This window comes from Calonectris borealis, chromosome 2 (genome assembly GCF_964195595.1).
Source record: "Calonectris borealis chromosome 2, bCalBor7.hap1.2, whole genome shotgun sequence".
In the NCBI taxonomy this organism is placed as follows: domain Eukaryota; kingdom Metazoa; phylum Chordata; class Aves; order Procellariiformes; family Procellariidae; genus Calonectris; species Calonectris borealis.
This window is the reverse complement of record NC_134313.1, coordinates 126,167,725-126,195,047: the sequence shown is the minus strand read 5'-3', so window position 1 is coordinate 126,195,047 and position 27,323 is coordinate 126,167,725. Positions and strand designations below refer to the sequence as shown.

The 27,323-nt window shown below is 38.7% G+C and overlaps 1 protein-coding gene across 2 annotated transcripts in view; it reads left to right on the top strand.

Moving 5' to 3' along the window:
- Window positions 1-27,323, top strand: part of RBMS3 (RNA binding motif single stranded interacting protein 3) — a 711,967-nt gene that overhangs the window by 666,164 nt on the left and 18,480 nt on the right. For both annotated transcript variants that reach the window (XM_075143380.1, XM_075143379.1), the window contains one exon: window positions 15,707-15,817. In XM_075143380.1, the coding sequence (XP_074999481.1) occupies window positions 15,707-15,817 (111 nt within the window). The remainder of the gene's footprint in view (window positions 1-15,706; window positions 15,818-27,323) is intronic.

Below are 27,323 nucleotides of genomic sequence, written 5' to 3'. Positions count from 1 at the left end.
TGAGGAAGTAGGAATGCCAGCTATTTCTGGAGTAAACAAACACACTGTGTGTATAAAGGCTGAAGACAGATCAATCAAAGCCAGGTGTTTATCGGTTATTACAGGGCACTATTGTTCTTGTAGACAGTTTAAAGAAAATGCAATACTCCTAACACAGTATTTTAGCCATGGTAAGGATGAATTAGATGCAGGTATATACCAAAGCACCAGTTCCTCTCTTCCTTTTTTTCTAAAGTGAGCATACTAACTAGCACACAGATTTGATAGATGAGAACCGTATCCTATATGCATAATAGGAAAAGGCTGCACTGCCAAAGCATGTTCCCAAAGAGGGTTGGTGCCCAGTCTGTGTGTGCACATAAAGTAGACAACAGTAGTAAAAGAAATAAATAGAAGCTAATCCTTTAGATCGAGTAAGTAGTAGGGATATGTGATTTTGGACCTGGAGATCCTTTAGTTCTTTCCCTGGTGATGGCCTGCTGTGTCTGCCCAAGGCAGCTACATGTTTTTTAAAGGCTCAACAACTGAAACAGGAGCTCCCGTGGGCCTCAGGGTGTCAGATGGGCCATTGGGAGAGGGCATCTCTCCTGGCTTTGCGTCTGTGATCCAGTGGTGGGTGTCAGGAGAGGTGAGAAGCTGCTGAGGAAGTAAAGTTAGACAAGATTCTTGTTTAGTTCAATTGATTCTAGTTTATGCTTTCCTGATGAGCAGGGTGTCTGATTGTATACATTCTCATAGTTTATTACAAGACAATTATGTTAATCTTACTTTTATTTCCTAATATTCTTTGATCTCATACACATCAAAGATGTAAAATTTTAGTCTTGTTGGTAATTAGCTAGAAAGCAAATATGTTGTCTGTCAGTACAGAAGATACAAAGCACAAGAAATTGTCCTGGGGGAGTCTAGATTCTAGTCTAATTTTTTTTCTCCTCATCAGATTTTTATTTCCCTTTCATCAGTTGCCTGAGCCATTAAATAAATGTACTGGAAGTAAACTTTGCCATTGTGAAATTCATTCAGCTTTTTAAACCACCTAGTCACTCAGTATGGATCCTCAATTGAGGAAAAGCAGTTTGGTACATCAAACAAAAATGTACATCAATGTTTCCCAAACTTGCAACAACCCCTCGCGGTCTGTATTGACAAAGGTTTCACGCTTGCTTGCTGTTAGTTTTAAGCAGACCAGGGCTAATGCTGTGCACAGTTCTGATTTGATTCACCCATTGTAGTCCAAAGGCTTTGATTCCTAACTTGTGATTAGTGCTCTGGTCAAGAACAGCAAATGAGTTTATGCTAAATTATTTGGCTCTGCAGTTGCTCTTCAAAGCTGTCTTTCTGGAAAGAGAAAACGCACAGGGATTATTTTACAATTTCTGCAGCGAATCTCTACATCAGTACTTTATGCCTACAGCTGGTGGATTTATACGTTGCAATTTATTCTGGGGATTGACCCCTCCCCCAACTTTTGTTCATGAATTGCAAAGAGATCATTATCTTCATAAATTTGTTTACTGTCCAAAACTTTCATATGAATAATTTATGGCAACATTTCAGCCTAAGGATTGTTCTCAGTGCGCATAACAAGTATTTATTAGATGGCTTCATACTGGAAGTTGTTATTAGACTTGCCACTTTCCTGTTCCCAGGTTGGTTGTCCTTATCTTTATTAATTACTTCAGCTTCTAGACAAGATGACTGTCTTGCCATAAAATAAGATTTTGTTTCTTGATTAAACAAGTCTGCAGGCAGCCATAGGCTGCCTGTATGGGAAGTACTGCAGAAAACAAAAATAACACAAAATTTAAAATTGGGTTGTTGAAAAAAAAATCAGTGAATTACAGTCTGAATCTGAAAACAAGAGGAAAATCGTCTCTGCTTGGGATAATTAATTAATGACAATCTGTCTGTGGTATAAAAATCTATTGGATACGTGCATAGTAATGTACAGTTTGGTATCTGTCTCTGAGGAGTAAAACAATGTGAAATCCTGGTAGCATTCAAGTCAGTGACAAAACTCTAATTGATTTCAGTGGGGCCAGGACTTCAGGCCAAATTTTTCAAATTCACTAAACTAAGATTTGTATGTTACTGTGATTGTTAGATTATGGAGGTTTTAACCATTGAAATTGCAAACAGCTCCTGCTAAAAATTTGTCCTCATCTAGTTCCTCATTTTATGCTTCAAGCTTGTGCATTTCTACATTTCTTCCCAGCATTTATAATCATTTGCAGTGATACCGGGCTGAAACACCACAAAACAGGGTCTTTCATGGTACTGCAGTTCCTCGACAGTAGAAATAGTACCAGAAAATACCACAAGAAATACTACCAGAAAACCATTTCATGTACTTTTCAGTCCCACAAATGGATTTTCTGTGCGCCTGGAAAAGCCACTGCAGAACAGAAATATGGCTGCCAAGAGGTTGGTCTCTACTGGAGTTTATCGGAACATCTGCTGCTAGTTATGTTGTGTCTTTTGATGTCAAAGACAAAACAAGGGTTTGTTTGGTTTTTGGAGGAAGGGGGTTCACATGGAATGAAGATTCACAAGCATGCAGTGCACAGAGTCCAGCCCTCGAGTCCCCGTCACTCTGGAATTAATTAGAGCGCTCTTTTTTCTATCCACACAGCTCTCAAGAAAAGATGGGAGTATTTCCCATTTGCCTATCATCTCGTTCCTATTTATCTTCCTTTGGATGTTTCTTGTTTCCTTTTCCTCTGAGGCTACCCTTTGCCTCTGGCTAGGACTGACAAGACTATTACATATATAGTACTCTGTGAATAATAAAATCTGGCTTTGTGGGCAGAATCAAATAATAACTCTAAAACTTGTCTTGAAGTGAAAATGTGCAGAGGGAGAGGGTAGTGACATGGAAAAAGTTGTGAAAATGTTGTTTGACTCCACTCCAGGAGAGAACTTAGGGAGTGGGGAGAGGGTGAGAAGAAGAACAAAGGCAAAATATCTATAAACTTACTGTTTTCATTTCTGGGTTATTGAACTAATTTTAAGCTTTTTTTCCCTTCAAATTCAGATAAATTCTGAAATGACATGTCATTCTGAAATATGGTGGAAACATTGCATTTTGACAGCTCCAATTTTTTCATTCTTTTGGTCACAATTATGTGCCAAGTGTGACCTGAATTCACAGGATGTTTTATTCTCCCTCAAAGTATTTTTTCCAAATAATTTACTGTTCATCTCAGCAATATGTGTATACCATCCAGCTGGCCTTTTTTTCTCTAGCTTATACTATGATTTATTCCTCCACAGCATAGAGATCTTCTTACCTTCACGTAAAAGACATCTCCCTGAACTCCTGGCAGACTCAGCTGCCCAAACTGTGCTTCCCAGAAGGCTGATCATCCAGTTTGCGTCAAAGACTCACTCTGGTACATTTACCACAGTAGTGGGCCACCAGCTTATTCTTCTCTGGAATAGAAGGTGCTCTACGTTGTCTGAGACATTTTCACAGCAGTATTTGGTAGTAGGCAGTTCCTAGTCAGCTGTCTTGTAGCCTGAAAGGCTAATTTCTGTTGGGTAAGTGTACATGTAGGGTTTAGAAAAAGAGCTTGACAATTCTTGAGCTGCTCTTTTTTGGCTCGTCCTTAGGACCTCTGAAATTAGTGTTGACTGCAATGGTAGTTTGATTTCTAAATGCCAGAGAAAATAAAACAGACATGAAGATTTTTTCCAGAGAAAACTGAGCTCCTCTACAATATTCAAATAGCTGAAAGATATTCAGCCTAGAGAAACATCTTTGACTTCAACCTAAAATTCTGCAAATCAGACTGTGCGTGGAGGACACAAAGCCATAAAGGAGTAAAGAACATCTTTGTTATATGTCAGGATCTGACTGCTGTGCATTCACATGGGCTTGTACACAGTGACTGGTAGGAAATGGTGGTGCCCCAAAAAGCTGTAATAAATCAAAGCTTGTTATAGAGATTACTGCAGCGTGTATGGATAAATGTGAACCAGAGAGACTTACCTAATTTATTCCAATAAATCTATTCACATTAGAAAACTGAAGCAGCAAACTTGAACTTGATTTGGCCATGTTGCTTTGGCTACTTTTTTGGCTACATTGGTTTATGACAAAAGGCTGCACTCGAGCAGGCAGCCTGATTCTGAGAAACGCAGAACTCTCTGCATTCATCTGCTTATGCAAAAATTGACTACTATTTTGGGGTAGGTTGAAATGGATTATAATTTGATGCAAATAGCAAGAGGTTGCCATCTATCAACGTAGAGAGAGGTAATAATAAAAGATTTGGTCATTCTAGGCATTCCTGTAACTGGGGAGCTGAAAAAGTACTTTGTCATCTGCTTTCTGCCTTCATTTAACAAGCGTCACCAGAATTCCTCTGAAACTGGTAGCATGGTGGGATGGATGTGGTCCATTCACTAAAGTGGGAAGTGGACTCTTTCGGGATCTGTCTTTGGTGGTTTACAACTTTCTGATAAAATAGAGTGCCCTGAAAAGACACAATAGTGATAGGCTGGGGATGAACACCCTCTGTAGACCGGGCAACATGGGGGGCAGTGACCGTGCAAGCCTCTCCCCTCTGTGCCACCAGTGCTCTTCATCTTAGAGATATCCTGCGGAGATGCAGCTGTGAGGATGTATCCTCCCACCTTTTGCAATCCTTGGGAAGGCTGTTGGACATCACCAGTTGCAGTAATGTATTTTTGTGATGGAGAGTTTCTCTGTGGGTAGCTGATGCCTGGACATAACTGAACAGCTGTAGCTTGATAATGACTTTCAGTCCCAGCAATGACCGAACCTGGTGACCCAGCATTGAGACTCCCTATTCTATTACCAGTCCTCTGAGCCACTCTGTTCCCACCATGTACTTTCAACATATTTAACATGTTACAGCTGTGCTCACTGCTATACAATAGTTAAGAGGGCTGCCAGCATTTCCAGTATGAACTCATATTTTAAGGATAATAACTCAGCTGAAAAAATGTGCTCCAGGCTGAAACTTTACAAGGAAGACCTCAGCCCAAGAGTGACTTTATCTGGACAAAAAAAGGGAAAATATATCAATTTAGTCAGTACAGATATATTCTTAATCAGTATATATATATTAAAAAGAAAGTAAGTAAACCTTGCCAGATCAGTTATTCAATTTTTCTTCTTTTTAGCTTAATAGTAGCCAAAATCTACACCTTTTTGAACTTCTTACGTCTACTTTTTAGACTAGCTGGACCACTTGCACAATGACACACAAGGTTCAGTTTTAAAGTGCTTTTCCTCAATATTTTCATCTTCCTTTAAAAGACAGTAAAGTGTGGAGCAAAGTAGACAAAGCTAGCCATTTTCTACTGTTTACTTCAAATCTGCTTAGCGTGAATCAAGAGGTAAAACATTTCCTTTTCTTGATTAATTTGGACTGGAATGTGTGATCAAAACCACCTGTTCTCTTCGGGCCTGCAATGGTGATGACCCAGGTTGTACCCCCAGTCTGAACGCTCGTGGACTTGGGAAAGTTCAGATGTAGATCCAGACACATCCCAGAAGCCTGATGACACACCAGCTCCTGAATCGTCTATATATCACACAGTCTGTAAAGCACTTAGAGGTCTTTGGTAGAAGGAAGACTTATAAATGTCAAGCATTTATTGTAATACACAGGCTGGTTTCACTGGAAGTACCTTAAAGTAAATGAGAACTTAAAATACCGCATTTTTAGCTATAAAATGTGTTCACCCTCTATAGACTCCTATTTTCTGACTATTGACACAAAACTGTGGGCTTGAATTTGATTCCATTTTCATCAGTTGTCCCTTCACTGATTTAAATGTGGTTACCTTTGAAGCACATGCTCTGTGTGCTTGCTGCTGTTGGCTTTACTGGCTTCTTGTGGTCTCGTGTATCAGGGATAGAATTTTTACGTAAGGACATTTTTGCAGCTGCAGGTTCTCCAGATTGTGTCTATATTATCAGTTGTCCAAAACAATGGAAAACTGCACAGGTGTTACTGAGGGCATCATCCAAGGATGGTGGAGTTGTCCAGGCAGCAAAAGCCACGTGTTGGTGGCAGTTTGGCTTGTACAGAGTCGAGTCCAAGCAGCAATTGGTCTGATTAGAGTCAGAAAAACCATAGTTAAAATTCATAAAAGCATGAGTGAGGCATAGGCTTACATTACTTTTAACGACGGAATATGAGGTAAGAAGGCACTATTGAAAATCTGTGCCTCAGTCTTGGTTTTGAGGTCTGTCACCAAGCTGGCACTGCTAGGTAGCCAACTTTAATCAGTCAAAGGACAAATCCAGTACAGAACGGAGTGGATTTCACCCATAGCCTCCCCTGAGGAGTTATGAGTCCAGAAAATGAAATGCAATTTGGGATCTGGGGCAGGGCATTTAGGCTGTGAAAACTTGTGGTTTTAAATGAGAGGAAAGGCAGAGCTGGAATAGTTTTCTTTCCGTTACTGTGTGAGAAAGGGTTTGTTTAACATAACGGATTACAAATCTAACAGAAAATGACAGAGACACAGATTTCTGTATTTGTCCTCTCTAATAAGGAGACATTTCTAGACTTCAAGATCAGAATGAACCATTGTGATCTAGAACCGAATTGATGCATAACATGAACTGTGGCTTAGTACAGGATTTCCCCCATCTATCAACTTCAGATCTAAAATCTATTATTGAATGGAAGCATATCTTTAGAAAAACATCCTTACCCACTCAGAGTTTCATTTCTAGCATCTTCTGCTATCTATCTTTCCTAATAGGTAGGATAAGAAGGATTCCTGAGGAGATTATGTGGATATTACTGCCCCTCATCAGCCTTCTAGAACTTTTAAATTGGGAAAATGGGATGGGGAGGGAAAGGACAATTTTCTCACCCTCCATACCTTTAATCTTCCTTTGTGCAGGAGCTGCACAAAAAGGAGTTTAGACATAGGCAGCAGATGACTGCTGCCACAGTGTGCTCTCATGGAGGATGGACATTGGGTTTGTAGCTGAATTTGAGAGTGATGCAGCAACATCAGGCTCAGCATTTCAAGGTGGCTCTCTCCCTGCCCCATCCAGCTGGATACCTGGATTACGTGGCAGCCCCTGCATCAGCACGGCTCTGAGGGTGCAGCTTAGATTTAGGCCTAGCCTAGGAGTTAGCTCTGATGCTCAAGAGTTACCTTTGGCTTGACATTGCAAGGGCCACCATGCAGTCCACGAGCAACTGTGTGAAGCATTCTTAGGGACATGGTTTAGTGGACATGGTGTGTTGGGTTGACGGTTGGACACGATGATCTTAGAGGTCTTTTCCAACCTGTATGATTCTATGATTCTATGATTCTCACTTTTATTGACCATCACTAGTAAATTCTGGCTTGCAAGAGCCTGTCTGATCTTGGAGTTGCAGGGAGACATCCTGTTATCTACCCATCCCTTGACCATTCTTCCTGTTGTCCTCTCAAGGATTAGGGATCTCACAGAGGAGCACTCTGCTGTCTGCCACCCTGGCACCTCAGTATGTCTCCTTGGTGCTTCATTCAGTGATACCATCGCAGTTTTCTGAAAGCTGAAGATATTTCAGATATTTCCATCTAAGACTGGTTGTGGTTAGGTCCTTTAAGCGCTGTGGAGCTAACACCATGCACAGCCATACCATTCTCCTCTGGCTGCAGTTACGTAGGATGTCATTTTGTCATCTTGCCTCTGGTGGATATATAGGGTTATATTACCCGCCTGCTTTTCTGTTTTTTTTTCTCTTGTTGGTAGCCAGTTCCTCAGCATTTCTGATGTCTTCCAGTGTCAGTGTTTGTCCTCCTGATGAGGGAATCTTTTCTTCCAGCACAGCCGCTAGATTGCAGCTCGCACAGCGCGAGTCCCTCCTGGTTTCGGGCAGGAAATGAAACACAGCACATCTGTTACAGATCACAGCTGCTGTCCTGTCACTGGCCGTCGTAGTGTCGAGGCTAGAAGTGCACGTAGAAGAAATGTCACAGACATTTCCTCCCCAAAGCCAGTTAGCCACTCTCCGTGCCTGGCAAATGACCTATGTACTAAATCTTGCCAGAAGAGCAGGAATCAACAGCGCAGTGTCTCAGATATTTGGTCTGATCAAATGTCTGTTGTCATGACTTCATGGAGACACACAGACAGGCAGGGCTGCCTCACCTTGCCCAGAAGACACAGGGAAAGCCAAGGTCCTACCACATTGAACACGCCATACATGCTCTCATGCCACCAACCTGCTCTTGCTCCTCTACATCCAAGCACAAGCTCTGAAGGCAAGTCTTAGGCATTTTTCTTGTATTTTGAGCATGTTTCCCTGAGGAAAATAAAGTAAGTGTTCTCAGTTAGTAACAGAAGCTCTTACTCAATGTTTATTAAATGTTGCGCATAAATAAGAAGTTTTAAAACCTGTCACTGTTGCTTTTAGTTACTTTATTCATAATAAATCCTGGCCTGAGAGTTTCAAACATAAAAAAAAATATCCGCATGCTGAAAAAATAGTGTGGCCTGAGTGAGTGTAATAGAAATTACAACATAATTTGTCTTCCCATATGCAGTTATAACTGTGTATGTATGTGTATATATATATGTAAAAACAGACTTGCAAATGCAAATATGGCATCCTTTTTTGAAAGTTTCATTTGAACGCAGTAAGGCAGGGAAGTGAAAATTTAGGCCAAACGCTGGTGCTGAGTCATATTTTAATTGTGCTGTTTAATAATTTCCATTTTGCACCTTTTTAGAACTAGAATGTGCCATCAAGTAAATTTTCATGCCTGGTTATAGGCATGAAGGGAGGGAACACAGCAGAACTGTTTGGAGAGGAAATATTATTTGGATTTAGCTTTAATAGATGAAACTCCATTCTAATGCTAAGAAAAACTATTCTACAGGAAAGAGACTCCTGATTCGCATTTATTAGGATGGCACATCAGCTACTGGGAGACAGTGATGAAGGAATTAGTCCACATCAGAAAATATCTGTAAGAACATAAACAGAATGGAATTGCCAAGCACAACACTTCAATGTGTGTCACATACTAATTAGGTATAGATCAAGAGTTCTGTGCAGGAAATAAAGATTTGTTTTCACTAATAGTGCGAGGTTTTGAAATCTGTGCTTATTTTGACATGGAATGAAAAGACCTTTGGATATTTTTTGTGAAATCTGATAGTGGGAAGGGCAGGAGAAGATTTGTTCTGTATATTCCAGTGGTTATGTTCCAGGCAAATCACAACCTCTGCGTTTCCTCTTTGTCTTCTGGGGATGCTAAGCCTTATGTGAGCGTTGTGAGGATGCGTTTGTTAGTGATGGCTGTTCTTGACAGAGCAAAAGCACCGTTTTGTGGATTGGATATATAAAGCCGGCATACAGCCAAGTGCACTGATAAACTGAAGGGTAGGAAGAAAACAAAAGAAATGTGATTTCTTGTTCCCCTCTAGAATATGTCAGAAGAGGGAGCAAGAGCTGTCTATGGCCTCTCTGCCTGCTCCAGCACTTGCTGGAACGAATGCCCCACTGTGACAGATCATTTCCTAACTGCAGCGGGCTCCTTCCTGTTAGCAGGCCCTAGCAAAACTACTCCCATTTATTCAGGCATATAATACCAGTAATTTTATTTTATTCCTGGGGCAAGTTGGAGAAGGGTATGAAAACTACTGTTTCTCTCAGAGTCCGGAGAGAGCAAATGGGCTTGTGGCCCAGCCTGCATGTGTAGACAGTGAAGGCAAAGATACAGCACGGAGCTCTCAAACTCTGCTGCAGAGTCCCTGTAGTAATTCAGGTGTATTTTCCCTTCATAAATACTGTCCTTTTGCTCAATAGCCTTTCTCTTGAGATCTTATTTTGGGTGGAAAGATTTAAGTCACCATGCAAAAGTCACTTTAGGCATTGAGTGACATGGGCAACTTTTTGTTTGCAGCAGAAATGCTCTCTCTTTCATTTTTTTAAGTCCTTTTAGGTTAACAGACAGTGGTATGCTGTGAAACTTACTGTTTCTTCAACTCTGCTCGGAGCATGAACTACTGACATAATATCACAGTGGTAGTCCCTGATGTAATACATTTATTAACCAGTACCAATATAGTTGCAGGTATTGCTTTATTTGTGCACACAGTTACTGATATAAAACTCTTTCTATTGCATCAATTGTGGGTTTTTTATCTCTTGATGTTCCCATTTCTATATCCTTTTAATCTGCATTTCTACGTGTAGGCTAGTATCTGTATATTATCAAAAGCTGTATTTTAAACTGGGAGACAGGATATATAGTTAAAGACAAGAAGGACAATGGGAAAGAAACCATCAAAAACCTTGGCTGTTGTTGTAGGAAAGGTGGTGCATACACAAGGGTCACCTTTGCTCTTTATTTACCACACTATATTTGGATTCTTAATCCTTCAAGACCAGTTACTTCTGGGTAGTAACTCTCTTGGACCAATGACATATACTTTCAGCTGAGGAAAGAAGTTTACAAGCATACAGAAAAAAAATGAGAAAGGGAAAGCAAATGTGTCCATTGCTCCAAGGAGATTCAACTAAGATATGAAAGTGATGTCAGATAAGAATTTGAATTTATGCCCAAAATTAGAAATATTATTATATGAGGTGGTTGTTTAGTACTTGCCACAGAAACAGGACTCAGAGTTGGTGAAGGTCTGTATCAGGGTTTGCCCATTCCAAAGTTAAAGCGGCTTTAGTGTAGGGTTTGGGCTTCCTGCTTGCTTTTCCCCATTTTTAGCAAGCTCTTAAATTCAACAATGTAATGAAATGAAACTAAATCCTAAGATTTGCAGAATATACATTATTAGCTGATGTTTGCTGATCTTCCTCAACATACTCAAATCATGATTTAATCTCTGATCAGCTAGTAAATGCCAAGGCAATTGGTAACTTTTCATTGAGAAAGGGAAAATAGGTTTTCTTTGATTTTGAAATATAATCGGTTTTTACGGAATATCAACAAGTATCCCCAGCAAAGTTGCTGACAAAGGGCAGAGAGGATTTGACAGCCACCTTTAGTCTTCCTACTATAGTCATGAAAGGTTGGCCATTTAACAGCCAGTTCAGAGCACTTCAACAGGCTCATTGCTCTGACAAGGGGACCCTGTTTTTTCTGCTGCCTGTAAGAGGCAGAGATGAGACAAGTCAATCTAGACAGAACAGTAAACCAGTAGAAATATGGTCGTCATTTATTCAGTATGCAGAGAGAGTACATTCATCTGCAAAAAGGTATGCATGTTGGGCTTTCTCATATTAATTCTTGATAGACACGTCTGGTCTGATAAGTATAAGGAAAGTCATCCTTTCACTCAGTTTAATAAAACCTCAAGAAACAACATGTTCTCGATAACATAAAGACTTGGTAGTATGGTAATAACTTTTCAGATGGAATGACCTGGTGCTTATATGACTGCACCATGTGTCTGTAGACAAATTTGAAAAGTAAGTTTGCTGCTGTAATGTTTATTGAATTTACATCAGCCAGTATTTACAAAGTAGAATTTGTAAGTATGCTTAACTAGTTAAAACTTCCTAAATAAAGAAAAAGTAAACTGTAAAATAAGCAGATGCTTACTGTAAGCTTTAAAAACTATTTATTCAGCTGGTATTTGTGCCTTAAGTCCAATATCAGTATAAGAACACTGGAATGAAACAGAAGCCTTTAATACAGTTCATTATTCTAGAAAACTGGAACTAATCCTTCCTCCCATCGGCCCCCAAGTGCATCTCTCAACTAGTGAACTCTCTGTTCCTAAAGCCCCTTAATAAACCTTTTATTTCTGATGTCACTTTCCCACTCTTCAGGGCACATAAGGTGGCATGTGTCATTGCACTAACATAAACTTTATTTCTGCCGATGCCTTTTGGTATTGGCAAGTACGTAAAGATAGTTTACTTAATATAATTAACAGGCTGTATTTAGTGTCGTTCCTGTGATTTCAGTTTGTTGTCATACAGGGAGTGTACAGTGTTTGTAGTGGATAAAGGCTTCTTTCTTTGCAAGTGGTAGACTAGAAAATATTCTGAAATAAATTTATTCACTTTCTTATACGAAAGGTATGTCCATAGACCTTAGAGCATTTTAAAACAGCAAGGTCTTTCAAATAAAGTGAAAAGGAATTAAAGTCTGTATGTCAATGATCTTATCTTGGGTTTGTTGAGTGTTGCAAAAATCGTGCATTTTCTTCTGTACCATTTGCCCTGTTAATTTTTTTTAAAGCCACTATAGCATCGACAGAATCATATGATAAGTCATATGCCAAGAATATCTTGCCAAATTTAAAAGTCATTATAGTAATCCGTTTCTTGCAGGAATTATAAAAAAATTAATCATACTGAGGCAACAGGGCAGACCTAAATAATTGGCTGGCCAACTACTTGTTTTGACAAAGAGAGTGGCAAAAACCTCATCATAGTTTCTTCTACAGGTTTTTTCGACTAAGCTGGACCTTCAGTAGTATTATGGCATGCTAAGATGTCTCTCTATACAGTTTACAAACTCAGTAAAATCAGACATTCAAACAGATGAAGATGAAAAATATGTTTGCTGTAGCCTTTGCCAGTCGCCAAGTGGGTGTTTATCGGCAAATACCCATCACAGGCTGAAAAGAATCAAATTACTTTTAAATGATGGCAACATCTGATGCAAGACATTGTTGTCTTCTACAGCTAAATAAGTTGAATACGAATGGACTTGACAGCATGTATTATGAAACACATTATGGTCTGGAGGCTGGGTGTCGCCCTAACAACCACACGACATTTCCTTAATTAAGTATAATTTTTTCTCTACGTGATCACAAGAGGATTCTGCAAACTCTGATGAATTAATGGTCTGGCAAATGCATGTAATTCTCTGCTCTAGGTAACTGTCAGCTTCAAACACGTTAAGCTGTCTTAGGAAAGCTGCAAATACTTGATTTGTTTTCCCAACTTCTTTTCCTAACGTATTAAATGGTATATATTTAGGGACTAGAATATATGTATTTTCTATTTAAAAATAATATATTTACTGTCTCTGAGCAATTTTTTTGTCCTTGATATATTTTCTCTCAAGTCCATATTTTTTTAAATAGTTTATTTGCAAAACCTGTCTTGCTTACTTATTTACTGAAAGACACTTGCTATCAGATTTTTCCACTGTGTGTCTGGCACTGGTGTTTGCTACACTAAATTATAAGACTTGCTTCACCACTGCCCTTTCTTCATTTCCAGGTTTCTGAATTTATACACAGGAATAGCTATCAGTCTGTCACATCTGTAATCACAGCAAGTTCCTCCAACTATACCTTTGCAATAAACTTCTTTGCAAAGAAAGCTAGGTATTTTAAGGCTTTGGGACATCCTAAATTAATTGCAGCCACTACTGCCGGCAATGTGAGGCTACATGAAGCTGTGGTGCGGGTGTGACTTTCTGCTTATCCCATCACACATCACAAGTGGGAGCTCACCTTGTCTGTCATGGAAAGCCCTGAGGCAATTGTCCATCTCTAAGCCAAAGGAGAAGACTGCTTGTAGAGGGAACTGAGAGCTGTTTATCAGTTGACAGATTTGGTTTGAGTGTTTATGGTTTGGTACAGTAAAAATGCTGGTTTATGGCATAGATCGTTCTAAGCATAAAGCTTATGATTTCTTACCATAACCAAAAAGTGCAGGTGGATGTCCAAACCCCAAGACCTCGTCTGGATGTGTGTTGCTCTACAGGAGCAGCCCTGGTATCCCAGGCAACTGATTTTGAACATACAGCAAGAACATCATTTTCCTTGGGCATGGTGCTACTTCAGACTCTTGCGCTGAGTCTACTATGCAGGGACTGCCGACTGGGCTGAATGAGTGTATGCCCCGCAGATTTGCTTTCAGACTCTTTCAGCAAAAGGGTAGATTTTTTTTCAGCAAAAAGAGAGGAGCAGCATGAAAGAAGAATGTCATGTAAGGAAGAAAGAAGGGCTTTTTGAATAAAATATTAACTCTACTGTGCTGAAAGAAATCTGAAAGAAATTTTGTGGTGAAAGACTATCTTGATTTGTAAGGACCCGTGCCAACAAGGAGAAGGTCAGCACTGTGGTAGTTCATTAGAATGAGTTAATCAATGGGTTAATCTATGTAAACCAGTGCAAATTAATATAGCCAAGAAAGAGGCAAAAGTGTTTGCAAGTGTTGCAGGTTTCATACTTGCACACTGATCAGCTTGTTTTATAAGCATTTATTTGGAATCATGACAGATATTCTGTGGAGGCTAGTTTCTGTAATTTGCCAGATTTCTCTAGGGACTCTTGTCAGTGCAAGAAACGTAATCCACTATGTGACATAAAACAAGCGTGTATGTATTTCGTATGCTGAGGGTATTACAAAAACGACTGACCCAGCTAAGCCTACCTCCTCTTCACCATTGCATGCAAGTAATGAGTTCGCAGAGACTGCAGAATTGCAGCTTCTCAGATAGGATGTGCATAGACAAAATATTGCTGGAAGGTGAGAAAAAATTGAATTGGTGCTTCCCCACATTTTTTATTTTTGTTTATTTTTTACTTGTGACTGAAAATTTGAAATCTTTTGCGTCTAATCAGATTCTTGACAATGCAGTCACATAGCTCTGCATAAATGTGAGACAGACACTTAAGAACAGGTGTGCTGTGGTTTTTGGAACTAGTTTATTTTAAATTCCTGTTTATAGGTGGATTTTTTCAGTAATCTCGATGGAAAAAATGTCAGTTTTCCTTTTTTTTAAACAAATACATTCATCCACATTTTCCACACTTTGTAGCAGATGTGATGTGATTATTTGTGCAAATTTATAATGTGTGCACACAAACATACATATTCACAAAGTAGAGCTATGATTTCATGTGAAGAAATAGCTGGAAATACCTCCTTATTTAACTATCTGCAAGAGAAAGAGCAGACCACCCTGTTTCTGACTGACTTTCTCTGACCAACACAGGAAGTAGCATTTTACACCGTAGAACTGAAGAGAATCAACACTTCACTAAGGCATGAGGTTACCAACATGGGACCTTGGGGAATGGGAGAGCAAAAAACCAAGGAATATGAATGGCAAAGAAGCTTTCTCCAAAGCTCCTCTGGCATGTCTTTTGTTTCATTTTTGTTCAAAGCCTTGTCCTTGCTTTAGTTCATATGCTGTTTGTTATTAATGTCTTTGTTTTTCATGCAGAGAAGAAAAATGCTTTTTAAATGCTGTGTATGTGTTTTAAAGGGGTGTCACTACCAAACTCGCTGTCAATAGCTAGTCTTACTTAATCAGCTATAAAATGTCATGAGTAAGGGTTCTTAATTGAGACTGGAAAAATCCAAGATAATTACCGTTATAGGTTGAAAATCTCAGAGACTGAAGGTTTTAGAAATCAGAGAAAATGGGGGACGTGTTCTGTCTGTAAGATTATTCTATACAGGATATGGAAAAATAGAAATGACAGGTATTTTGCAATATACAGTAGCATTCATCATAGAAAGAATATATGCATCTGTTTGTCACATGAAGTAAAAAATGACACTTAATTGGAACTGACATAATATGGCCTCATTAGTAGTACAAATAATATATGTGTGTAGCTTGATTGTCAATAGGAACAAAACATACTTCCTCTGACAGAAATATTAGTCTCTTTTAAAATTCATGTCAAGTTTTCAGTCAGGTTCACTCATTTAGAGAATGTTTCTTTTTTTTTTTTAAAGTGAAATGCTGAAGTGTAAATTATGTATGTTTGTAGGGTGCTGTGATAACACCAACAATGGACCACACTATGTCAATGCAGCCAGCAAGCATGATGGGCCCTCTGACCCAACAGATGAACCACCTTTCCTTGGGCACAACAGGAACGGTAAGATCATAGGTTATACTATTTACTTTCTACATTGCAAAACATTTATTGCTTGCTGAGTTTCTCAAGGTAATTTATTACTTTTGGGTTTTCAGTGCTTCACCTTTTTGCAGTTTAATATTGCCGTGGTTTACTTTTGTTTTTTCTCCATGTTCAGAGATGTCTGGCCCTGTCCGGGCAAACATATCAAAGTGCCTTTCATCATGACCCAAACATGATGTACACAACACAAACAACATGACATACTACACAAACAATATCCTCATATTGCTACGTCACGCAAATATGTATCTACAGATATGTTTCTAAAACCTTCATACAGTCAGCATTAGGTATTATACAACAGAACTGACAAAGAAGTACAAGTAGTAAAACAGTAGGTCAACAAAACCTGCTCTGTACTTAGCAGGAATTATCTGTACTAATTCTCATGTAAATATGGAAGTACTCCTCTATCAATTTGGTTTTTAATCAAAATTGTTTGCTTGTCAATCTAGAAAGTTTTATACCACTGGGAAATGGGAGTTCTGGCTTCGTGGTAGGATCCAGTACTCACTTCTAACCCATAGCAGCCAGCCATACATAGTTTGCTCCAGGCTCAGAAATGTGATTTTGGGTCAAGGTCAGCTGTGTTTCCAGTGTATTATATTTAAACATGCATATTTCAATTATTTTCTCTTTAAGCTGTGTAAGTCAGACTCAATTAACTCTCCCAGAGTCAGAGAAAGGCAAAAAATACTGTTAATAAAAATTATTAAAACTCTCTGAAATGTTCCTAAAATACAACAGCTTACACACAATATATGGTGTTTTGATATGTGAATGTGTGCACACTGCATGTACATGTATATTTTTATGGAAATGCAAGTAAACATTACACTTATATGTCTTTAGCACACACATGCTTTACGTAATAATTACATGAAAGATCTATTTTGCATTTACAATTTTTAATTTCTATTTCACCACTGTACTACCTGATACTAATCTATAGGAACAGTTTTCCAACTTTGTTTTTTGTTTGGTTTTTTTTTTTTAATTGAATAAGGTACTGAATAAAGTTGAATCCTTACAAAGCTATTTAACTCACGGTATTGGGTCTTCTCTTCCTCTTCCTCCACTATTCTCTTCCTCTCTTTTTTTCTTATCTGTTGAATTTAATTCTAATTCTAGCATCTTTTCCCCCTTTTAAAAAAAAAACTCTGTTGAGATCTGAGACTTCTGTATTTATTTCTGAGGAAACTTGAATATGATGGTTCATTGTTTATTCCTGTTATTTTAAATGGTTCATTCAACAACCAAAAGAAGTAGGAATTATATCTCAAAGTTAATAACAGCATTTTTCCCCTCAGAAGAGATGAAACTGAAGGAAATACTGGGACTAGTGAGAGTTTCTGCATGTGTAATTACCGTGATTCAAAAGTGTGTTTAAAAATTAAGACAAGGAAATGGAAAATGGATTCTGGTTGTGCTGCTGGGCAGCTCCTATGAATTTTTCCTTCTGTCTGTCATTTTCATTTCCGTGACACTTACAGACATTGTCTTCTGTGCTCATTTTCTCGCAATCTTAATGCAAACTAGAAAATTCCCAGCTAATGTTCTCTTCTGACTTGAGACCACTATTACAGTGCTTATAGTAACAAATCCATAGTAACAAATCCATTTGGGGAGGCAGGAGAAGGAGTCTGAAAGGCAGTGGGTGACCTAGTGGGTGATAATAAGATCCTGAATTTATTTTACTTCAACTGAAAGTAAAGAAAAACTTTCCTTCCTTTTCCTAGCTCTTTACACAGTCTTATTTTTCAAAGTCAAAGCATTCCCTGATAACTTCTTGAAATACATTCAGAGGTATACCATATAAGTTTATGTTTACTATCTTTAAAACTCCTAACTCATTTACAGAAAACTTAAAGAGCAAGAAAGAGTAAATGATTGATGGGTGTTACAATATCCATAGGCTTTTCATAAATCTCAAATGACAGTATTTTATCGCATACAGGATTTCTCTTTGGTAAAAACACCATCAGCACCATATTCAGTTAATGTCCTCATGCAAGCAGGATAATCATGGAGGTCATCGGGAATTAAAGGGAGAACTTTAGGATTTGGGCTGCCAGTAGCAGTTTTATTAGATGTATCCGTCCTCACTTGAAATTGAATCTTCCTAACATGTTCCGTTACAGAAAAAAATGTGGGGAAAATGGACAACCTATTTAGTGAGATGATTTATTTAGAGATATTTTTACTTCGTTTATTCTGAAGTCTGAATTTCAGTCCAGAGAGAGGAGCATTGAGAGTATAAAACCGTGACGAATTGAACCAAGTCCAAAACATGCTACTGTGAGTACCTCAGCAGGACTAAGTTTTATGGGAGATGTAAGACATAAACTATACATTCCTGTTATGAACATATTTTTTAATTTTTTCCTGAAAACTGTGCAACAGGGTGCCATAAAGAGCCACCAGCTATCTTTCAAGAAACCAGCCAGATTTTTTTAGGCAAACAAGCCAAAAAGTCACAAACAATTCTGCTCAGTCTTGGCTGTAACTCTATCCCAATTTAATTTAAAAGCTTGCAGTATACAAAGCAGTTTTTATTAAAAGGCTTTCATACATTCACTTCCTTAGATACACCATTTTGCTAATTAACATAACATATTTTTCAGCCAAAACAGACCTCTGTGGTCACTTAAGTGAGAGTTGACTTCAAACCTACTTCCAAACTTGCCCGATTCAGGATGAATGCTGGGTTTCTAAAATATTGGTTCAACAGAAAATCTGTTCTCTAGCGAGCAAGCTAGAGAAATAGCATAAAGGCCTTTGCATGCCTCATATCTTGTGGGAATTACTCTGCCTTTTGATACTTTCTAAAAGATTAAAATACTCTGTCCAGGCTAGAGCAGTTCCAGAGGGGGACCCTTCACTCTTCAGCCCTTCAGAGAGGTGGGTTTCCTGAGTAAGAGCGGCTTCTGCCAATTCCTGCCTCGACACCAAAAATTGAATTTGAGTTTTGATCTCTCAGCCTTGAAGCACACATTAAACCCCATGGGAATTCAGGGGGCAGCTGCCTCCATCCCTCCCTGCACTTGATTATTTAGTCACCAGGCCACAGGGGGCATTTCTGGCTAAATGCTGGTGGGGCTGCTCACTTGTTGCTGGGAGCATCCAATTCAGCAACCAACACAGAGCAGTTTTCCTACAGCTCCACCCACTCACAGCCAACTGCTTTCCCCTGTACTGGGGGAAGCCTTCAGTTACTGGCCCCAAAAAGCAAAATAATTTTGTTTAGGAAACCATTTGCCATGAATAGGAACAAGAAGTTTTCTTTCTCTACAAAACCCCCAAAGAATGCATATTTAATTTTATTTTATGTTCTTTTTAAACATTTTTATTTCTTATCTATTTTTGAATTGTCGGCACAAAATCAGACATCTCTGCTACACTAAGCACTCCTCTAATCAGGAGGATGCACTAAGGCTATCAAGATGCCAGGCCAAGTGAAAAGCTGCAAATCCATCTTTACTTGATCTCACTGCCCACCTCACGAAAACACACAGCTGCAGCAAATATTCCAGCCCAAAGGATGGTATAGGGAACCGGGGGAAGAGAGGAGGTAATGGTCTGTAGTTTGTGGCAACTCAACCCCGTGTTCATGTGCTGTGAGAGAATTTCCCAGTTACTGTGCTTTGTGCTTCATCCACCAAGAGCATAGTTCCTTTCTGCCTTTGTGAAAATCAAGTTGATTTCTGCCAGTGAAAATACAGTTTACAGTACTGATGAATTGAGAGGCAACAGTGCTGCTCTGATCACCTCCTCAAATCTGCCTGAAATCTGGAGTTAAGCAGAGAATCTGCCAGCGGGATGATTTCTGCCTTATTTATATATGTTTTTCATACATACCTCTTCACTCAAAAAGAGCAGAAAGCATTTACGTGGGTGGGCTGGCTGTGGGCAAATATGTAAAGAAAACCTAAGCTTAAATTATGTCAATATTACAGCAAAAAAGCAATGACTCTGAATATTCTGATTAAGGCTGACAATCCAGCCTCAGCTCCTGCAATTGTATTAAAACAAAATTTTAATGCCAGGAGGCATAACATGAAGACAGACAATCGGTTTTAACCTTGAAATTTTTCTTTTGTTTACTAGTTTATTATTATTTATTACAGTAAGTCTTGCTTTTCTTATGTAATGTTCATCTACAATTAGGTCTGCTATTAAAAAGGTACCATAAAGGGAGAACAGAGTGAGTGAGGCTGTATGGGTAGCATTGAAAGAGTAGCATTAGTATGTGTTTAATAATGTATGGAGGCTGGAATTGTTCCATCATCAGCCTGTCATTCAAAATGTTTCCGATACAGCCATTGATCTGACATCTGTTTCGTGGCTTAATAAAGTTGTGATTGATGGCCTGAGTGGATATAATACAAAAACCTTCAGAAATATAAAAACTGAGCACTCTGATCACTGCTTTCAGTCCCTGTTTCTCGCCTCCCTTTTACTGCGGCTCTTCCGCATTTGGCCGTCAGCAGCAATAATCCAACTCAGTGGATCAGTGGAAAGATCTCCTCTATTCTTTCTCTTGTGCTGCTCATTCCTGAAGGAAGTTTTCTGCTCTGCACTTTTTTGGTCCGGGTTTCTTTCCCCTCCCTGCTGTTAGCATCCATTTCAGATACTGCTTGGGTTCCAGTTTCATCCAACAGATTGAGGCAGCCTTTGTTAGTCCTTGTTGGCAGAGCGGTAATTCCAGCTTTTTTCCCCTCTGTTTTGGAACTGCCTTACCGAAAGCTTGTTTCATCTTAAACCTTTGAGGCCCACACCAATGGGAGAGTGAGTAGAAGCCAGGTTTTTTACTAAAGCTGCTAGCTCAACTGTGGTGCTTAATTGTTCTTCACGCTTGCAGACGGTTCACTCAGCTTTCGGTTGATAATTTAGAAACGTAATAGGCGACTTACAAAATAAGCTCTCCATTGGACTTTTTAAACAAACAAAAAAAACCCCTAAAAAAATTGTTCAATTGTTCTGGATACCTCCGGATTAAAAATGCAGTCAGGTGGAAGAACTATATTGACGTAATGTGGGATTCTGTTGAAACTGCAAACCACCCTAACTCAGTTTTCCTGGTTTATAGCATCACCAGAAATCTCTCAATGGAATAACAGGCTTGTTATGTGGATACATCAGTCTTATCTTTCACTTTGTTAGTTCTTTTTGTTGCCAGCGGAGCTTGATGATATCTCCAGAACCCTTCAATGCAACAACAAGCTTGTTATAAGTTTTTTATCTTTTATTTCCTTTGGATACTCCATGGTCACCAGTGGTTTAAAGTGTCACCTAAAGGCCTCAGCAGAATAACTGCTTTGTTAGATAGGGTTGTTTTTTTCCTGTTTAATCTGCAATTCTATTTGCACATACTACAGCTACATGGAGCTGAAACATCATCGCATTCCCCTGATGTTCAGATCCTTGTTACAAAAAGCACTCTATGTTATTCTAATTGTATGTCGCAAGGTCCCTGGAGAGTTACAGGAGCAAAGTTTCTTTGCAGTCTTGTGCCTTTCACATTATCGGGTGTTAATCTTGAAGCTCTTTTATTTTATTTATTGACTGACGGTTTCAGTTACTGTTTGTTGGAAAATGTAGGACTGAACCCATTGCAAATGAAATTAGCTTAATTCAGGCTGAAACTAAGATCATCCTTGTCCATTTACTCAGCCAAGGTCCAGGGCAAATGCAAATGATTAACAATATAGAGCTGTCTGGGGCAGGAAATCCATTTAAGGAGAAATTATTCTGGTTGGAAAGGAGAACAACAGCATAAGCTCTCTCGAGATTTATAAAAAACCAAAACTCCTCCTGCACCTTCCTTCCCAAACAGCCTCTTGAAAGGCAGCTCCAGTTTGCCTGATACATAATTTGAGATAAAAAAGGGGCACTCAGTGCAACTGAAAAGCACCAGGTTCCAAGCAGTCAACAAGGACAAATAACTTTTTGATGAAGCGTTTAATCAATTTGCAGAATTTGCTGCCACTAAATATTATTGAGACAAATAGGTTAGCAATCTTAAAAAAATAGATTCAACGTTTCTAGAAACATTTGCACATGCAACAGCAGGGTGGAAAAATGCTTAATTTGACAGTATATAGGCCGAACACCTGGCAGGGTGAACAAGGAAAGATGTGATCTTTTTCCTTTTTGGACCATCTTCAAGTTCCACTGACTCTTGTGAGAATTAGGTTGATCAGCCCTCGTGTAGAGGAGGCTCTTTCTAATCAGCTGTCTCAGCATGGGTTCCGCAGTCTATGCGTGACCATAGCTGTGGTTAAATGGTATTTTTGAATGAATAGAGTTTATAAAATCCCATTTCTGTAGTGTTCCCCCTTCTCTTCTGAACTCAGCTTCACTTTCCTACCATTTGTTGATAGTGGCTTACTGTTTGCCTTTATGTGCAAGCGTGCCTACCTTCAAAGCCACTGCATGCCATAGGCAGAGAAGGGGAATGTAAAAGGAGAATAAACACAGATGGAGGGAATTCCATTTTCGGTTCAAGCAGCCCTTCATATGAGCCCAGCGTGTCAGTAGCTTTTATTCTGTGTTAAATTTTATCTTCACATGATGCTTCCACAAATGAAGAAGTGCTTTTGTTGAGGACTCCTTGCCTCTCTTTGAGGTATCAGCTACTGACTCAAAGCGACATTAGCCCAGATTCCCTTTCAGAGAAGGGCTCAAACTCCCTGATTGTGGTGATAAAAAGTTAAATCAACACAAAGCAACAGTGATGGATCAGCAAAGCAAAAAGTATCAGCCAAAAGAGCCATAACGAATATAACTTCATTTTCAGCAACAGACAAATGGTCATTTATATAATTAATTGGCAGCTGACTTCACATATCTGTGAACTAGAATATTTAGAGGCTTGTTTCTCCAGTATTTTCTTACATATGGCTGCTGCAGCTCTATTTTGTGATTTCTAGAAGTGCTACCTGGTGATACTTTGAAGGACAGTGGGAATGTAGTTCAAAGCCACCTCTTCCAAAGCATTTGTTATTTAGTGATAGCCATGCACTGCGTATAAAATGAACTTTTTTACTTTGCAATAGTGAATAGAAACCGAAAGCCATAAAACTTACAGTGTCTGGCATATAGCGAGTGGTCTGCAGCATATCCTCCCCAAAAAGGCTTACCTTTAGTCATACTCCCAGAAATTTTTGTTCATATGTCTGCTAGAGATGAACCAAGATTGTGAACTCATTTTCCTAGCTACTAGTAGATCATTCCCCTAAAAACATTGAATGTTAAGAGGAAAAGAAATACATGTTCACACATGTTCATGTGAAATTGTGCTGATGCCACAAATAACAGGGCAGGTTTTGGGGAGAGAAGGTTGGTTTAGTTTCATTTGGTTGGTTTTAATGATTTGGATAAGATTTAGCTGAAAGAAGCTCTTTATTTAACAGACAGGGAAGTAGAAAAGAGGAACAAATAACAGGTTAAAAAGACCTGAAAATAATTCTAGGTTTGAAACATCCTGCCACACCTGCAACTGACAAACTCAATAAAAGGAGGAAAACAAAAGTACTCTAAATGTCAGGTCTGTCATCTGTATTTTCTTGATGTGTTTCTCTTTTGTAAATGTGTTTTCAATTTTGTAATCAAGTTTGTATCTCTGCTTTATTAGAACAAAACTTGTTTTTATTGTCCTGCCTGTGTTTAAAGTAGACTCAGGTGATTCTGACAGAAACGATGAATATGGCTTTCCAGAGAAGTAATGAATCCGAATTACCAGTGGTGCAGACAAACTCTGTGGGGCCTCTGTAATCCAAGACAAGTTTGAGGATCTTAGAGAGGTGAGGGTTTTTTGCTAAACTGTGATCATGTGAAAAGCAAGAAGTGTCTCCCAGAGGTGGTGCTTCCACAGCTCTTCTCTGCCAAGAGCTGGGAAACAGTCCTCTGGTCACGTCTCCACACGCTACAAGTGTGTGTAAGCACAGCAAGAAGTCCCGAAATCCTTGAAGGGGCTGTATCCTCAACGGAAAAGAACATGATAAATTATATGGAAGAATGACTAGTTTCTGCTAAGCACTGTTGCAGTCCTTCACACAATATCAGTTCTGTCTAAGATGAGGTACTTCAATTGTATCAACTTCAATCACAGATGTCGTAAACTTTAACTGAAAGAAAAGGGCATGAAGGTGATAGACAACAGTAGCTTATAATACAATGTAGGTATGTGAAGGGCATCCATGGAAAGGAGGAGATGGTGTTAATGGTGCTAACAATATAAATAAGGAGCTGAAAGTAAAATAGGAAAAGCATAACTTGAATATCTTGCAGAAATTGCTAATATATTAAGAGCTATACTAGCTAGCCTTTTTTCATCTCCAATCTCTGTTTTTCATTGCAAAGAAACATTGTTATTTCCGTTCAAAACAAGTAATAATAATTTAATTTTTATTTTCTATTCATTTAACTACTGAGAATTCAGGAAATTATAAAAACTTTTAAAAATGTTTACTGAGTATGATGTACCAAGACTCAGACAAGAGCTGTACATCAAAATAATGTATTATTTTCAATGTCTGAAGTTTACACAGTCAAAGAGTAAAAATACGTTGCAAGTGACCATGGCATGCAAGTGACAGTGTTCACTTAGAAAAAAACATTTGGAGCCAAGAGTTAAGATTGACTCATTTCAACATGTGTTGTGTGGATTAGTAAGTATGCTGCTTGCTTTTGCCTTTTTTATTTTTCTATGGGATGGGTACATTTTGTTAAGCAAAACATTTCTGCTCTGAGCGGCAACCTTTGAGTTACATTCCCAGTGTTTTCTCATAGGGAAAACTTCACTTCCAGGGGCACTGGGACTTCACAGAAACACTAGATTATAGATGCTGCAGTGTTTCTGAAGGTGACACGTTGCTGCATTATTGAACACACATACAATGTCGTTGAAATTGAATTTAATTTGAAGGATGTTCCGTATTTTTCATGTTTTAATCACAGTGATGGAAATAACATAACCTGTGTGTTGGGCAAAGGCCTGGACCTGCAGATGCTCACAAAAATAGTATTCCATTGAGTTTCACTGCCTTTTCTCATAGTGTATCCCACTGAACTTCAGTGCACCGTGCATTTCACAGTTAATCCACATGGCTTATCAGATGGTTGGCAAGCTGGTAGACCAAAGGTTTAAACTTCCTCTAAGACAAATTGCCAGTGCTTTTTCAGTATCTTTCTTATTTTCATCTGGAAAGAGCAGCCTGTTCAGCGTTCACTCACTTGTGAAGCAAGGTTAAATGAAGGAGCTAAAGGTATAGTCTTCATACACTGTGTAAGACACTGGTATCCTGTATATACAGTGATTTCAGCCTGAAGTTCTCAAAAAAGGGTAAGCTTTGTTCAAATGATTTACAATTCCATAGGGAGCTGCTGATGGCAATAACCTCTGTGCCCTCAGATGGTATTTTATTATTTGTGAGTTATGGGCAATTCTGTGTCAGTGCTACGGCGCTGTAGAATCCTCTTCCTCCTAAAAGACTCAATTTGGGAGGAGAGTTCTGCTGTAACTAATATTTACTATGAAACAGCTCAGTCAGCACATTTCATTAAACTGTAACAAGGGGGTTGAGAGCAGCTGCATCGAGTGAATTTGGGAGTTTGCTGAATTGAGTTGTTTTTCTAGCAAGGTAAATGAACTGTTGAACACGGCAGATTTCTACTGTGTGGCAGATGAGAGCTGCACCACATCGGAATGGGTGCGGGGAGCAATTGTATCTCAAAGAGGCACATCCTTTTCCAGTCCCGTGGAGGACTGCTCTATCTTTTGGGATTCATTATGGCTTTTGAATGTGATAGGCACACCTCTATGCTTCTAATTTTGCCTTTTTAATTTTAGTAGTGGTAATATAGCAACAGCCAGTTTCTTAAGAGTATAGTATCTAGATGTCCAAATTATTGTACATTCGCCAGCCTCAAGTCCCTGTTTTCCTATGCTGAGGGTGTTTCTCTTGTGGGGGTTTCCCTCAAATCAGTATAATATTTCTATGACACAAACTGATTTCGCTGATGCAAAAAACTTCATGCTGTTTGTGTTCTCTGGCCTGTCAACCACTATTGTATGCAGGGTTTGCAGCATAGACCAAAGATGTCGTAATTTCCAAACTGACTTTTTTTTTCCAACTACTAAGGCACCTGACTACTCCCTTCGTCCCATACTATTTACCCTGATTCTGCTCTGCTGCCGATCCTTCCCACCTAAAACACCTGCACTGGGCTAAAAAATGGGTTCTATTTGTTCTTTTCTCAATGACCATTTTTGACAGTGCTAATCAGAGTGACAAAATATAATAACAAGGTAAAGTGAGTATTTGGCTATGATGGTATTCCCATGGATGATCTTGCCTGGTCTATCCACAGAGTCCAAACTGGTGCTCAAAATTTTAGTAGCCAAAGGTAATTTTCTAGCAAAAACTATTTTCCTGCCTTTCTTTTAACATGCAGGTGCTCCTAACTAGCTATTAGTAAGGCTGATTTCCTGAAGGGACTTTTCTCAGAAACTTTAGTTTTCTGGTAATAAATGGCTGCTTCATCAATGTGGCCATAATTTGATTAATTGTGTTTTATTTTAATTGAGGCTTTCTACTTTGGTGTAAGAAAAAGGATATCTTTTTACATTTACACTTTCTAGAAGATTAATTGTATTACACAAAGTTTATTAGTAAGTAGAAAATAATACAAGTAGCAACAACTTCAAATTTCCTTGATGTGTTATGGGACATAGGGAAATAGTAGAAAAAAATTCCATTCTGTGTATGGACTGGTTGAATAAGGAGTTTTCTTTATTATATTTGTATAGCTTGTGCCTGAACTATTGAGAGTAGAAGACCACTGACCTTCCCGAAATTTCTATCCTTTGTTTAAAACTGAATATAATGGAGTTGGAAATCAGAAAATGACTGATGGAAAAATTTAAAGTAATTAACCTGCAACAGACGGCAAAGAAAAGAATGATACATTTCAAGGCTTATAAATCCACTTTTCCTTTTCATTAATTTTCATACAAATGTCATGAGCAGCATTAGATTTTCTTGTGTTTGAAAAGAGAAAAATACGGCTTAATCATCACGACATCATCTTGAGTTTATTTTTAATATTAGGATTTTTACTTTAATGCATACACTATTGGATATGTGTTCCAAGGAATGATAATGTATGATGGCAATTACAAGTCTGGCACAGAAATGTAAAGGATTAGTGTCTCTGGCCTGTAATTATTCCATAGAGATCTTTGCAGGCAGAGTTAGGCCCATTGCAAACTAAGAAAATGCAGCACTTACTGTTAGTTGGAAGCACTTCTTTTGTAGGCAGTTCAGTTTATGTAGCTGTGGAATTTCTGTGGAAACATTTTAACTCCATCTGCACATATCATGCAGATTTCTGCCAAACTTTTCTTTTTTTTCTGAAGTAGAAGTGATACAGGAGGGAATCTACAGCATTTACCATTTCT